A 12,839-nucleotide genomic window follows, 5' to 3' on the forward strand; every position below is an offset into this window, starting at 1 on the left:
ACGAGCCCGTTGCTTCATAGTGGAATCTGAAAGCAAGAAGTGAACCATCAGATTTAGAGAACTCCTTCTACCTGAACAGAAGTTTAACTCTTTGATGTGTATTTCCTCAAAAGTAAAAATAAAATAACAATTCTGTTTAATGATGGAAACAGGGGATTGAATATGATAAATTTCCTGCCAGGACGCACGTGTCAGCACTAGCTCAATATTTATGTTTTCAGAAACTAAGAGTTCCGGCATGGCCAAGCGTGTTAAGGCGTGCGACTCGTAATCTGAAGGTCGCGGGTTCGCATCCCGGTCACGCCAAACATGCTCGCTCCTTTTAGCCGTGGTGGGCGTTATAATGTGACGGTCAATCCCATTATTCGTTGGTAAAAGAGTAGCCCAAGAGTTGGCGGTGGGTGGTGATGACTAGCTGCCTTCCCTCTAATCTTACACTGCTAAATTAGGGACGGCTAGCACAGATAGCCCTCGAGTAGCTTTTGCGAGATTCCAAAACAAACAATCAGAAACTAAGCTGACATTTAAGAGAAGATAAAACTTAGAATACGATAGATCTAGTTATTTATGAAACCAAATCCCAACCAATAGCTTAGCAGTAACTCTTATAAAGCTACAAATCGGGTTTCGATTCTCGTGGTAGGCACAGGACGAGTGACCCATGGTGTAACTTTGTGCTTAACGGGAAACAAAACATGGAAGCAGCGTAAATGTCATTGTTGTTTATCAGTGAATTAACATTAGACGTAAACTCTCCAAATAACTAATTTCCTGAAATGACTGAAAATTTCCAGTGCTCTTTACGAGCTCAGGTTTCTGTCCCATTATTTATCCGTCTGTCTGACAGTTTTTAAAATACCTGTTTTCATTTGTCAATCAACTTTATTTCATTTCTGATTGGTTTAAAAGTGAATAAGAACAACTTCGTCCGACTGTAATTGGTCCATACATTTATAACTTCCTTACTCACCGCCCTCATGAGACTGGAAAACGAAACTAATAAGTCATCACATTTATACAAGGTGTAATAATTTTGTGTTTCAAAATTTCCTGATCTAGTCTTTATTCATCTTGTTTCTGACATAGTTTTATTAACATACGTCAGAATAAAAATGCTCTCAAAAATCTACATTCGATTCAATAGCGTACATTGCAATACGACACCCAGCTTTCGTCTCATATCTACAATTTATTTCATGGTGTTGGCTTCAAAGAATCTACCAAAACGGGAATTTATTTTGCTTTATATAATGTGTATTTTTGTAACTCTTTTACTGAGGGCGAATCGATTTATAGGGTGGAAACGAACCTGCCGCTACGTCTTTCCTCTGAAATGGTTTTTCAAGATAACTCGCCTCTTCAGCTAAATCCTCGTAACTCTTTAACTACGTCCCAGTCTCCTGTCAGAAAGGCAGAGGTTTTGTTTGAAATAAACTGTAGGTGCATAGATCAACAGCGTTTCCTCGAGGTAAAAACATTAATTTAAATAGACCTGATTAAAAAAATGGCAAGTCCCTAACGTCAGTTTCGTGATATACCTACATCACGACGTCTGAAAGAAAATTTTGGTTGTCGGTGATTGAGAAAATAATTATATAAATGTTACATGTTATGTTAGGTATATTAGAGAGATTTCTTTTCCTATATATATTATTTTTTAAAATGGTAATAGGTGCTTCTTTCGGTATTTTTTTTTTTTTTTAAATTTCGCACAAAGCTATTCGAGGGCTATCTGTGCTAGCCGTCCCTAATTGAGCAGTGGAAGACTAGAGGGAAGGCAGCTGGTCATCACCACCCATCGCCAACTCTTGGGCTACACTTTCACCAAGGAATAGTGGGATTGACCGTAATATTATAACGCCCCCACGGCTGGAAGGGCGAGCATGTTTGGCGCGACAGGGATGCGAACCCGCTACCCTCAGATTACGAGTCGCACGCCTTAACCCACCAGGCCATGCCGGGCCCTCTTCCGGTATTCAATTTCTCTTAAAGAATACTCAAGTGAAGCTTACTTATTTGTAATGTAAAACATACATTTATGTTATAAACGATTCATATTTCAGCTTTTAAGGAGAGATGAGGTGAAATAGGAGTGAAAAGGTTATCATAAAAAAAAAAAAAACGCTATGTCCTCAAACAACACTCAAGACATTTCATGTCTTTTGTTTACGCGTTAATTATTGTAGACGCTAGTTAGAAGATAACTGACTTCTCTGTATGTAAACACGTAATGTTTATTTACACGGTTTTATAGCTGAAAGTTATGTTGTTGTTGCTTATTAAGAAATTCATTAATAAGTGAAGTAACTTCTACGTATTTTACGTAAGTCGAAAGGTTAAACCTTGCGTACATCAATCACATCACATTACAGTTTACAAAATGTGATACTCTGCTCTTAGGGCAAGTTTCTCTGATATTTCGAGTTAACTAACGTCCATTGAATGATACTGTATCATACAATCTAACGTCCATTGAATGATACTGTATCATACAATCTCAGTTTAATACGCTATACGATCATCTAAGTCGTATTAGTAAGATTTTCATACAATTAGATACCAATTATTTGTTAGTTTTATCCTACGTTTAGTAGGCTAATGTGGCGCCTATCTTAAGGTAAATGTTAAAAAGAACCATTTTCTGTGTTAGAATTGGCTAGAATTCGATCCTGGGTCTCCATTAAAAGCTATCCTAACAAACGTATTTGAAAGTTTTCAAGAAGAGCATTCAAGTCCCGTTGACTGTTTAATTAATTCTTTTATCAAATCCTGCTGTCTGTGTTATTAATTATTTTATCAAGTTCTGCTGTCTGTGTTATTAATTCTTTTATCAGGTCCTGCTGTCTGTGTTATTAATTCTTTTATCAGGTCCTGCTGTCTGTGTTAATAATTCTTTTATCAGGTCCTGCTGTCTGTGTTAATAATTCTTTTATCAGGTCCTGCTGTCTGTGTTATTAATTCTTTTATCAAGTTCTGCTGTCTGTGTTATTAATTCTTTTATCAGGTCCTGCTGTCTGTGTTATTAATTCTTTTATCAAGTCCTGCTATCTGTGTTATTAATTCTTTTATCAAGTCCTGCTGTCTGTGTTATTAATTCTTTTATCAGGTCCTGCTGTCTGTGTTATTAATTCTTTTATCAAGTCCTGCTGTCTGTGATATTAATTATTTTATCAGGTCTTGCTGTCTGTGTTATTAATTCTTTTATCAGGCCCTGTTGTCAGTGTTACTAATTATTTTATAAAGTCCTGTTGTCTGTGTTACTAATTCTTTTATCAGGTCCTGTTGTCAGTGTTACTAATTATTTTATAAAGTCCTGTTGTCTGTGTTACTAATTCTTTTATCAGGTCCTGCTGTCTGTGATATCGATTCTTCAGCTGGATGTATAATTTTGTTTTGTTTTTCTCATGTGAAATTCGTATCCTGTTATTTCGACATTTGTACAATTTATTGTATGGTCTTATTTGCCGTCTTGGGGTATTGAAGATAGTTGGTAACACAATGTTTGATATATTTATTATGGTCCTAAATTACGCTTAGGTAATCATATAGGCTACTACTAAAGAAAGAGATTCAAAACCAGTCGTGGCAACCTTACAGTAAGTATTTAATACTGTATTAATATATATGTAAAAACGGCTGGTTTGGGTTGAGAAGCTAACAATGTTTCGACCTTCTTCAGTCATCGTGAACCCAAACCAGCCGTTTTTACACATCTATTATTCTCTAAAAATGGGTTTTCTCGTCATCAAAGATTAATACCGTATTACTTAGCTCTGAATTTGTGATTTGGACTAAATGAATCTAAAACACGAATCATCTAATAGATTAAACTGAGGGTACAGTTAACATGCTTAAAACTTTTAAAAGAAAACAGGGCCGACAGAAATGTATAAAATGCTTACGTAGCAAGGCAAATAATATTTTCTTATTTCAGGAAAGACGTTTAGCAATAAAATATTTCGTATTGAAACAAACACGACGATATAAAATAAAGCCTAACTGGAAAACACATCTTTTTATAGGTCTGCGGAGAATAAAAATTAAAAGAAAAATTTTTTTTCCCTCACTCAGATAAAAGTACTTGAAGGACAGTAAACCATCATTGGAAAAAAACCAAAACAAAACTAAAACCTGATTGTATACATTTTAATGTTAAATGTTAACTCACCGTTGGAAAACGATCCTGGTGTTCAAATGAGTCACGCTGTAGGAAATGTAGTAGGAAACCTGCGAAAGAAAACGAAAATGACTCACGTCTTAGGCTTATTTCCTGATAATACGTTCTTGTCCTTTAAAAAAAAAACAATAAATGTACACAACGCGCGGAACACCACGCGATGGCGAGTGTTGTAGTCGTTTTCTGTGTGTGTTGAGAATGAACGGGATTTGGACAAGCGCGTTTGATACTGCTCTCATTCAGGTGCTCCCAACCAATCGCATTGCGTGAAATGATGCGACGTCATCACCTGTGGATTAGCGTCAAAAGGAGGTGTTCGAGAGTGTACTCAATTTATCGGGCGTTTGGATTCTCTTTGAAGAGATAATTGGCTAAAGAAAAGAGAATTTGGTATTCAAGGTAGGGTAATATCTTGGTCCACTTGTCTTCTGTTCCAATAATACACATTTCCTTTAAATACATCCTGCGTTCACAACTATTTATAACTTTTTAATCGGAAATATATGAAAGTTTGGAAAAAGCAGAAACATGAAATTTTAATCATTTAAAAAAAACTGGTATATCAATACGTGATTGTATCAACCAGTTTACTAATCAGTGAATATATCAGTGGGTTTACTAATCAGTGAATAAATCAGTTGATTTACTAATAAGTGATTTATTAACTGGTTTACTAATAAGTGAATGTAACAATTGGTTAACTAAAAAGTGTTTGAATCAACTGGTTTACTAATAAGTGAACATATCAACCAGTTTACTAATAAGTGAACATATCAACCAGTTTACTAATCAGTGAACATATCAACCAGTTTACTAATCAGTGAATATGTCAGTTGGTTTACTAATAAGTGAATGTATCAACAGATTTACTAATCAGTGCTTTATTAACTGGTTTACTAATAAGTGAATGTATCAACAGATTTACTAATCAGTGCTTTATTAACTGGTTTACTAATAAGTGAATGTATCAACTGGTTTGCTAATAAGTGTTTGTATAAATAGGTTTAGTAATAAGTGATTTATTAACTGGTTTACTGATAAATGTTTGTATAAACAGGTTTACTAATAAGTGATTTATTAACTGGTTTACTGATAAATGTTTGTATAAACAGGTTTACTAATAAGTGATTTATTAACTGGCTTACTAATAAGTGAATGTTTCAATTGGTTTACTAATAAGTGATTGTATAAATTGGTTTACTAATAAGTGTTTATATAAACAGGTTATTAATAAATGATTTATTAACTGGTTTACTAATAAGTGAATGTATCAACTGGTTTACTAATAAGTGTTTGTATAAACAGGTTTACTATTAAGTCAATGTATCAGTTGGTTTACTAATACGTTTTTGTATAAATAGGTTTAGTAATAAGTGATTTATTAACTGGTTTACTGATAAATGTTTGTATAAACAGGTTTACTAATAAGTAATTTATTAACTGGTTTACTGATAAATGTTTGTATAAACAGGTTTACTAATAAGTGATTGTATAAATTGGTTTACTAATAAGTGTTTATATAAACAGGTTATTAATAAATGATTTATTAACTGGTTTACTAATAAGTGTTTGTATAAACAGGTTTACTATTAAGTCAATGTATCAGTTGGTTTACTAATAAGTATTTGTATAAACAGGTTTACTAATAAATGTTTGTATAAACAGGTTTATTAATAAGTGATTTATTAACTGGTTTACTAATAAGTGTTTGTATATACAGGTTTATTAGTAAATGAATGTATCAATTGGTTTACTAATAAGTGAATGTATCAACTGGTTTACAAATAAGTGTTTGTACAAACAGGTTTACTAATAATTGATTTATTAACTGGTTTACTAATACGTGAATGTATCAATTGGTTTACTAATAAGTGTTTGTATATACAGGTTTATTAGTAAGTGAATGTATCAACTGGTTTACAAATAAGTGTTTGTATAAACAGGTTTACTAATAAGTGATTTATTAACTGCTTCACTAATAAGTGAATATATCAGTTGGTTTACTAATAAGTGGAAATATCAGCTGGTTTACTAATAAGTGTTTACGTCAAAAGGAGGTGTTCGAGAGTATACTCAATTTATCGGGCGTTTGGATTCTCTTTGAAGAGACAATTGGTTAAAGAAAAGAGAATTTGGTATTCAAGGTAGGGTCCACTTGTCTTCTGTTCCAATAATACACATTTCCTTTAAATACATCCTTCGTTCACAACTATTTATAACTTTTTAATCGGAAATATATGAAAGTTTGGAAAAAAACAGAAACATGAAATTTTAATCATTTAAAAAAAACTGGTATATCAATACGTGATTGTATCAACCAGTTTACTAATAAGTGACATATCAACCAATTTACTAATCAGTGAATATGTCAGTTGGTTTACTAATAAGTGATTTATTAACTGATTTACTATTAAGTGTTTGTATAAATAGGTTTACTAATAAATGATTTATTAACTGGTTTACTAATAATTTAATGTATCAGTTGGTTCACTAATAAGTGTTTGTATATACAGGTTTATTAGTAAATGAATGTATCAACTGGTTTACAAATAAGTGTTTGTATATACAGGTTTATTAGTAAATGAATGTATCAACTGGTTTACAAATAAGTGTTTGTATAAATAGGTTTACTACTAAGTGATTTATTAACTGGTTTATTAATAAGTGTTTGTATAAACAGGTTTCCTACTAATTGATTTATTAACTGGTTTACTAATAAGTGAATGTATCAATTGGTTTACTAATAAGTGTTTGTATATACAGGTTTACTAATAATTGATTTATTAACTGGTTTACTAATAAGTGAATGTATCAATTGGTTTACTAATAAGTGTTTGTATATACAGGTTTATTAGTAAATGAATGTATCAACTGGTTTACTAATAAGTGTTTGTATAAACAGGTTTACTAATAAGTGAATGTAATATTTGGTTTACTAATAAGTGAATGTAATATTTGGTTTACTAATAAGTATTTATATAAACAGATTTACTAATAAGTGTTTATATAAACATGTTTACTAATAAGTGTTTGTATAAACAGGTTTATAATCAGTGCTTGTATAAACCGGTTTACTAATCAGTGCTTGCATAATCCGGTTTACTAATCAGTGTTTGTATAAACCGGTTTACTAATCAGTGCTTGTATAATCCGGTTTACTAATCAGTGCTTGTATAAACCGGTTTACTAATCAGTGTTTGTATAAACCGGTTTTATAATCAGTGCTTGTATAATCCGGTTTACTAATCAGTGCTTGTATAAACCGGTTTACTAATCAGTGTTTGTATAAACCGGTTTACTAATCAGTGCTTGTATAAACCGGTTTTATAATCAGTGTTTGTATAAACCGGTTTACTAATCAGTGTTTGTATTATCCGGTTTACTAATCAGTGCTTGTATAATCCGGTTTACTAATCAGTGTTTGTATAAACCGGTTTACTAATCAGTGCTTGTATAATCCGGTTTACTAATCAGTGCTTGTATAAACCGGTTTACTAATCAGTGCTTGTATAATCCGGTTTACTAATAAGTGTTTGTATAAACCGGTTTACTAATCAGTGCTTGTATAATCCGGTTTACTAATAAGTGTTTGTATAAACCGGTTTACTAATCAGTGCTTGTATAAACCGGTTTTATAATCAGTGTTTGTATAAACCGGTTTACTAATCAGTGTTTGTATTATCCGGTTTGCTAATCAGTGCTTGTATAATCCAGTTTACTAATCAGTGTTTGTATAAACCGGTTTACTAATCAGTGCTTGTATAATCCGGTTTACTAATCAGTGCTTGTATAAACCGGTTTACTAATCAGTGCTTGTATAATCCGGTTTACTAATCAGTGTTTGTATTATCCGGTTTACTAATCAGTGCTTGTATAATCCGGTTTACTAATCAGTGTTTGTATAAACCGGTTTACTAATCAGTGCTTGTATAATCCGGTTTACTAATCAGTGCTTGTATAAACCGGTTTACTAATCAGTGCTTGTATAATCCGGTTTACTAATAAGTGTTTGTATAAACCGGTTTACTAATCAGTGCTTGTATAAACCGGTTTTATAATCAGTGTTTGTATAAACCGGTTTACTAATCAGTGTTTGTATTATCCGGTTTACTAATCAGTGCTTGTATGATCCGGTTTACTAATCAGTGTTTGTATAAACCGGTTTACTAATCAGTGCTTGTATAAACCGGTTTACTAATCAGTGCTTGTATAATCCGGTTTACTAATAAGTGTTTGTATAAACCGGTGTACTAATCAGTGCTTGTATAATCCGGTTTACTAATAAGTGTTTGTATAAACCGGTTTACTAATCAGTGTTTGTATAAACCGGTTTACTAATCAGTGCTTGTATAAACCGGTTTACTAATCAGTGTTTGTATAAACCGGTTTACTAATCAGTGTTTGTATAAACCGGTTTACTAATCAGTGCTTGTATAAACCGGTTTACTAATCAGTGTTTGTATAAACCGGTTTACTAATCAGTGTTTGTATAAACCGGTTTACTAATAAGTGTTTGTATAAACCGGTTTACTAATCAGTGTTTGTATAAACCGGTTTACTAATCAGTGCTTGTATAATCCGGTTTACTAATCAGTGTTTGTATTATCCGGTTTACTAATCAGTGCTTGTATAATCCGGTTTACTAATCAGTGTTTGTATAAACCGGTTTACTAATCAGTGCTTGTATAATCCGGTTTACTAATCAGTGCTTGTATAAACCGGTTTACTAATCAGTGCTTGTATAATCCGGTTTACTAATCAGTGTTTGTATAAACCGGTTTACTAATCAGTGCTTGTATAAACCGGTTTTATAATCAGTGTTTGTATAAACCGGTTTACTAATCAGTGTTTGTATTATCCGGTTTACTAATCAGTGCTTGTATGATCCGGTTTACTAATCAGTGTTTGTATAAACCGGTTTACTAATCAGTGCTTGTATAATCCGGTTTACTAATCAGTGCTTGTATAAACCGGTTTACTAATCAGTGCTTGTATAAACCGGTTTACTAATCAGTGCTTGTATAATCCGGTTTACTAATAAGTGTTTGTATAAACCGGTGTACTAATCAGTGCTTGTATAATCCGGTTTACTAATAAGTGTTTGTATAAACCGGTTTACTAATCAGTGTTTGTATAAACCGGTTTACTAATCAGTGCTTGTATAAACCGGTTTACTAATCAGTGTTTGTATAAACCGGTTTACTAATCAGTGTTTGTATAAACCGGTTTACTAATAAGTGTTTGTATAAACCGGTTTACTAATCAGTGTTTGTATAAACCGGTTTACTAATCAGTGTTTGTATAATCCGGTTTACTAATAAGTGTTTGTTTGTTTGTTTGTTTTTGTACTTATTATTTTAGTGCCTCTTGGATTCATTAAACATTGAAGAGTTTTCTTATATGAAACACGTGACACGCACGGTGAACTAGAACAAGATTTCTACTGATTCTTTTGCTTATTGCAACCTACATCCCAATAAGTTTTCTTGTGTTGACAGAAGTGTTTGAAAGTACTCCATGGACACTTCAAGTAAAACAACTAATCAAACCGTGAACGTTTTAACTAGTTGTAAAGATAAAAGAGTGACAACCAAAGTCAAGATTTATGAACATTACAAGTTACTAAGTCTTTTCTTCTGATTGCTTTCACTTTACCAGAACAGAGTCCCGATATTTTTAATTTGTCTTTAAAATTTCCATAATCAGAATTATAAAAAATGCTTAATGTAAATGAAACCTAATGACAACTTTTAAACCTGCATTTCTGAAAGCTGTTTACGTATTTTGATTTACAAACACGACAATTGTTTTACGAGTAAATTAACATGTGAAATTGCGTCAGACATCAATAAAGTTTCGGCCCGGCATGATAGGTGGTTAAGGCACTCGACTCGTAATTCGAGGGTTACGGGCTCGAATCCCCGTCACACCAAACATGCTCGCCCTTTCAGTCATGGAGGCGTTATAATGTGACGGTCAATCCCATTATACGTTGGTAAAAGAGTAGCCCAAGACTCAGCGGTGGGTGGTGATGACTAGGTGCCTTCCCTCTAGTCTTACACTGCTAAATTAGGGACGTCTAGCGCAGATAGCTCTCGTGTAGCTTTGCGCGCAATTCATAAAACAATTGCATCAAGAAATCAAAGAAGAGAGAAGAGAGATGCTGGAGAAAAGTGTGATCTTTCACGAGGACAATCCCACGAATCGAGAGTTGCTCTGAACGCCATCTTTGATGCTGACTTCGAAATGCCAGCTTTTCTCACCATATTTAGCTTATATGTGTTTGTATAAACAGGTTTACTAATAAGTGAATATAATATTTGGTTTACTAATAAGTGTTTATATAAACATGTTTACTAATAAGTGTTTGTATAAACAGGTTTATAATCAGTGCTTGTTTGACATTTTTGTTTTCACTAATCTTTCTAAAAAATCGAATATTTTATTTTGCCAATGATCTTTTGGTCCAGTCTTGTGTTGAAGACGAAGAAGAAAAGCTCCTGGAGGGAATATTATGTTGAAAAATAAATCATAGTCCAACTTGTGTATCTTTTGTTTACAGGCCAGGTCATGAAATTTTCGGATGTGATGTCATGTGTTTGCAAATACAAAGAGAAATTCACCCTTCATTAGAACGATTTGTGTATGCTAATGAAGCGGCGTGTTAGAACAGTGTGAAAAGTGGTGCCAATATACCATCGACAGACGACATGTTAAGCATATTTCGACGGGGAAATCCGACATGTGTAAACCTACGACTGGAGGTTAATGTCAGAACCCTTTTCGAGAAGGAATATTCGTGTAGTGAAATTACTCAGTTGTTATTATAACGGACGAGTTATGCATTGCGTGGTATTTTATATATAGTTGTCAAAAGATCTGAAGCTATCAGTTGTCTTTGTTCTTAACTGAAGCTCTTTGGCAGTTGTTCATTACATGTAACATTTCGTTATTAGAGCCCTCGAGCTTTCTGAAAGTTTCCACAAAAATCTCGCATAAACAGGAAAAAAAAAATTATATGATATGAAAACGTGTGTAAAGACAAGTCTGAAAGCGAGTCAGAGATGGAAATAATAACACGTTTTATGTTACTGATACTAACAATGGTAACTTTGACTTGAAATACGAACCATATTCAGGGAGCCAACATCATTCAATATCGCTTCATTTTGTAGTTTCAAGAGCATGGCTTTATCAGGTTTACCTTATCGATCTAATATACTAAACAGTTGCGATCGTAAGTATATAGTAAAGCACAGACAGTAGCGATATCGTAAGACCAGTTTTCACACCAGAGACACCATCTGAATTACATTCGCTACTATTCTACAGTTTGTAGTTTTTTTACCTCTTCACTCTAAATTAAAGTAGACGTATTTTGACATGCGGTAACTCAAAATGACCTCTGACTTATTTCATATATAAATAGGGTACTTCTTACGTTCGACTCCTTTTTAATGGCTTCATGGTTTGCTTCCGAGACACTTTGTCTCATTGTTCTAGATTAGAAACACTATGAGAGAGCACTTTTGCGAATATATTTAGCTCCAAGTGCTCACACAAGATTGCTAATAAAAACTCACTGCCTTAGAGAATCAACTGACGATCAATTTTTAACTTTCCTTGAAGACAGGGTACATAGCAAGCAATAACGATTAAAGCGCCACCTATACTAATATCCTATAAGCTTCCCACACGCTGTAAAATCTATACAAGGAATTCTAGATTTTAATCTTATAATTGCTGTGTATACAATCATGGGATTCAATAATCAACTACTTGTTTTGTGTGGGTTATATTCTTCCATGTATTTTCTTCATAATACATGTCTAATATTCCGAATTGTGAATTCCTTTCTTACCATGCTATTATGGACTAAACAAAATATATTTAATTTTAACAATAAAACTCATTTAAACAAGAAACACGCGACAAGTATGTAGACTACAAGGTTTAATTTCTTGCTATATCGTCGTGATACTAACTTAGTCTAGAACAATCCTAGAAGAACTGACACGAACGTTAAAGATCGAACATGCAAAACAAAAAAGGTTTGTTACATTTAGCACAAAATCAATACATATGTGTATGTATACATAAGTCATAACTTAATAATTATACAACTATAATAGCTTCATTACACTACTTAGACCATAATCGTCACACATCCTGTTGTAGAGAATACATATTATTACCATTTTATAGGACTTGGCGTGCTACATACAGTCATTTGTTTTGTCTCGATATTCAGTATCTTAGCAACAGGTCTCCTTGACAGTATTAATAAGTTTGCTGTTGAGATATGAGAAAGATGTGTGTGTATATATATACTCTTCTCTTAACTCTCGAAACTGACAAAACCACGTGTCTTTCATGCGCCACGTTGTTCTTTAACACAACCCTTCCCACATTTACGTCATTTCTTTAATAAATTCATAGCAATATAATTAATGGTTTCTGAGTCAGGATAATATCCTAAAGCTCTTGCTTTTGTGTTAGCAAGTTCCTTTTTACTTCTAGGTGTTAAAAAATGAAGATGTGGAAAACTTAAAAAATGTCTCATATAAACTCCAAAACTGTATATATATATATATATAATAATCATATATTTTTAAGACAAAACGAAACACATTAAAATTAGACAAAATACGTTGCATTTAAA

The 12,839-nt window shown here is 33.0% G+C and overlaps 1 protein-coding gene across 7 annotated transcripts in view; it reads right to left on the minus strand.

The window, feature by feature from the left end:
* LOC143224777 (uncharacterized) overlaps positions 1–12,839 on the minus strand; it is a 208,644-nt gene that overhangs the window by 69,795 nt on the left and 126,010 nt on the right. For 5 of the 7 annotated variants that reach the window (XM_076453068.1, XM_076453064.1, XM_076453063.1 and 2 more), the window contains one exon: positions 4,169–4,227. The exons of the other annotated variants lie outside the window; for them this stretch is intronic. Coding sequence is in view for 2 of the 5 variants with exons in the window: in XM_076453064.1 (XP_076309179.1) it covers positions 4,169–4,227 (59 nt within the window). In the remaining 3 variants the exon portion in view is untranslated. The remainder of the gene's footprint in view (positions 1–4,168; positions 4,228–12,839) is intronic. 7 annotated transcript variants of the gene reach the window in all.

Source organism: Tachypleus tridentatus, chromosome 9 (assembly GCF_004210375.1).
Source record: "Tachypleus tridentatus isolate NWPU-2018 chromosome 9, ASM421037v1, whole genome shotgun sequence".
Classification (NCBI taxonomy): Eukaryota; Metazoa; Arthropoda; class Merostomata; order Xiphosura; family Limulidae; genus Tachypleus; species Tachypleus tridentatus.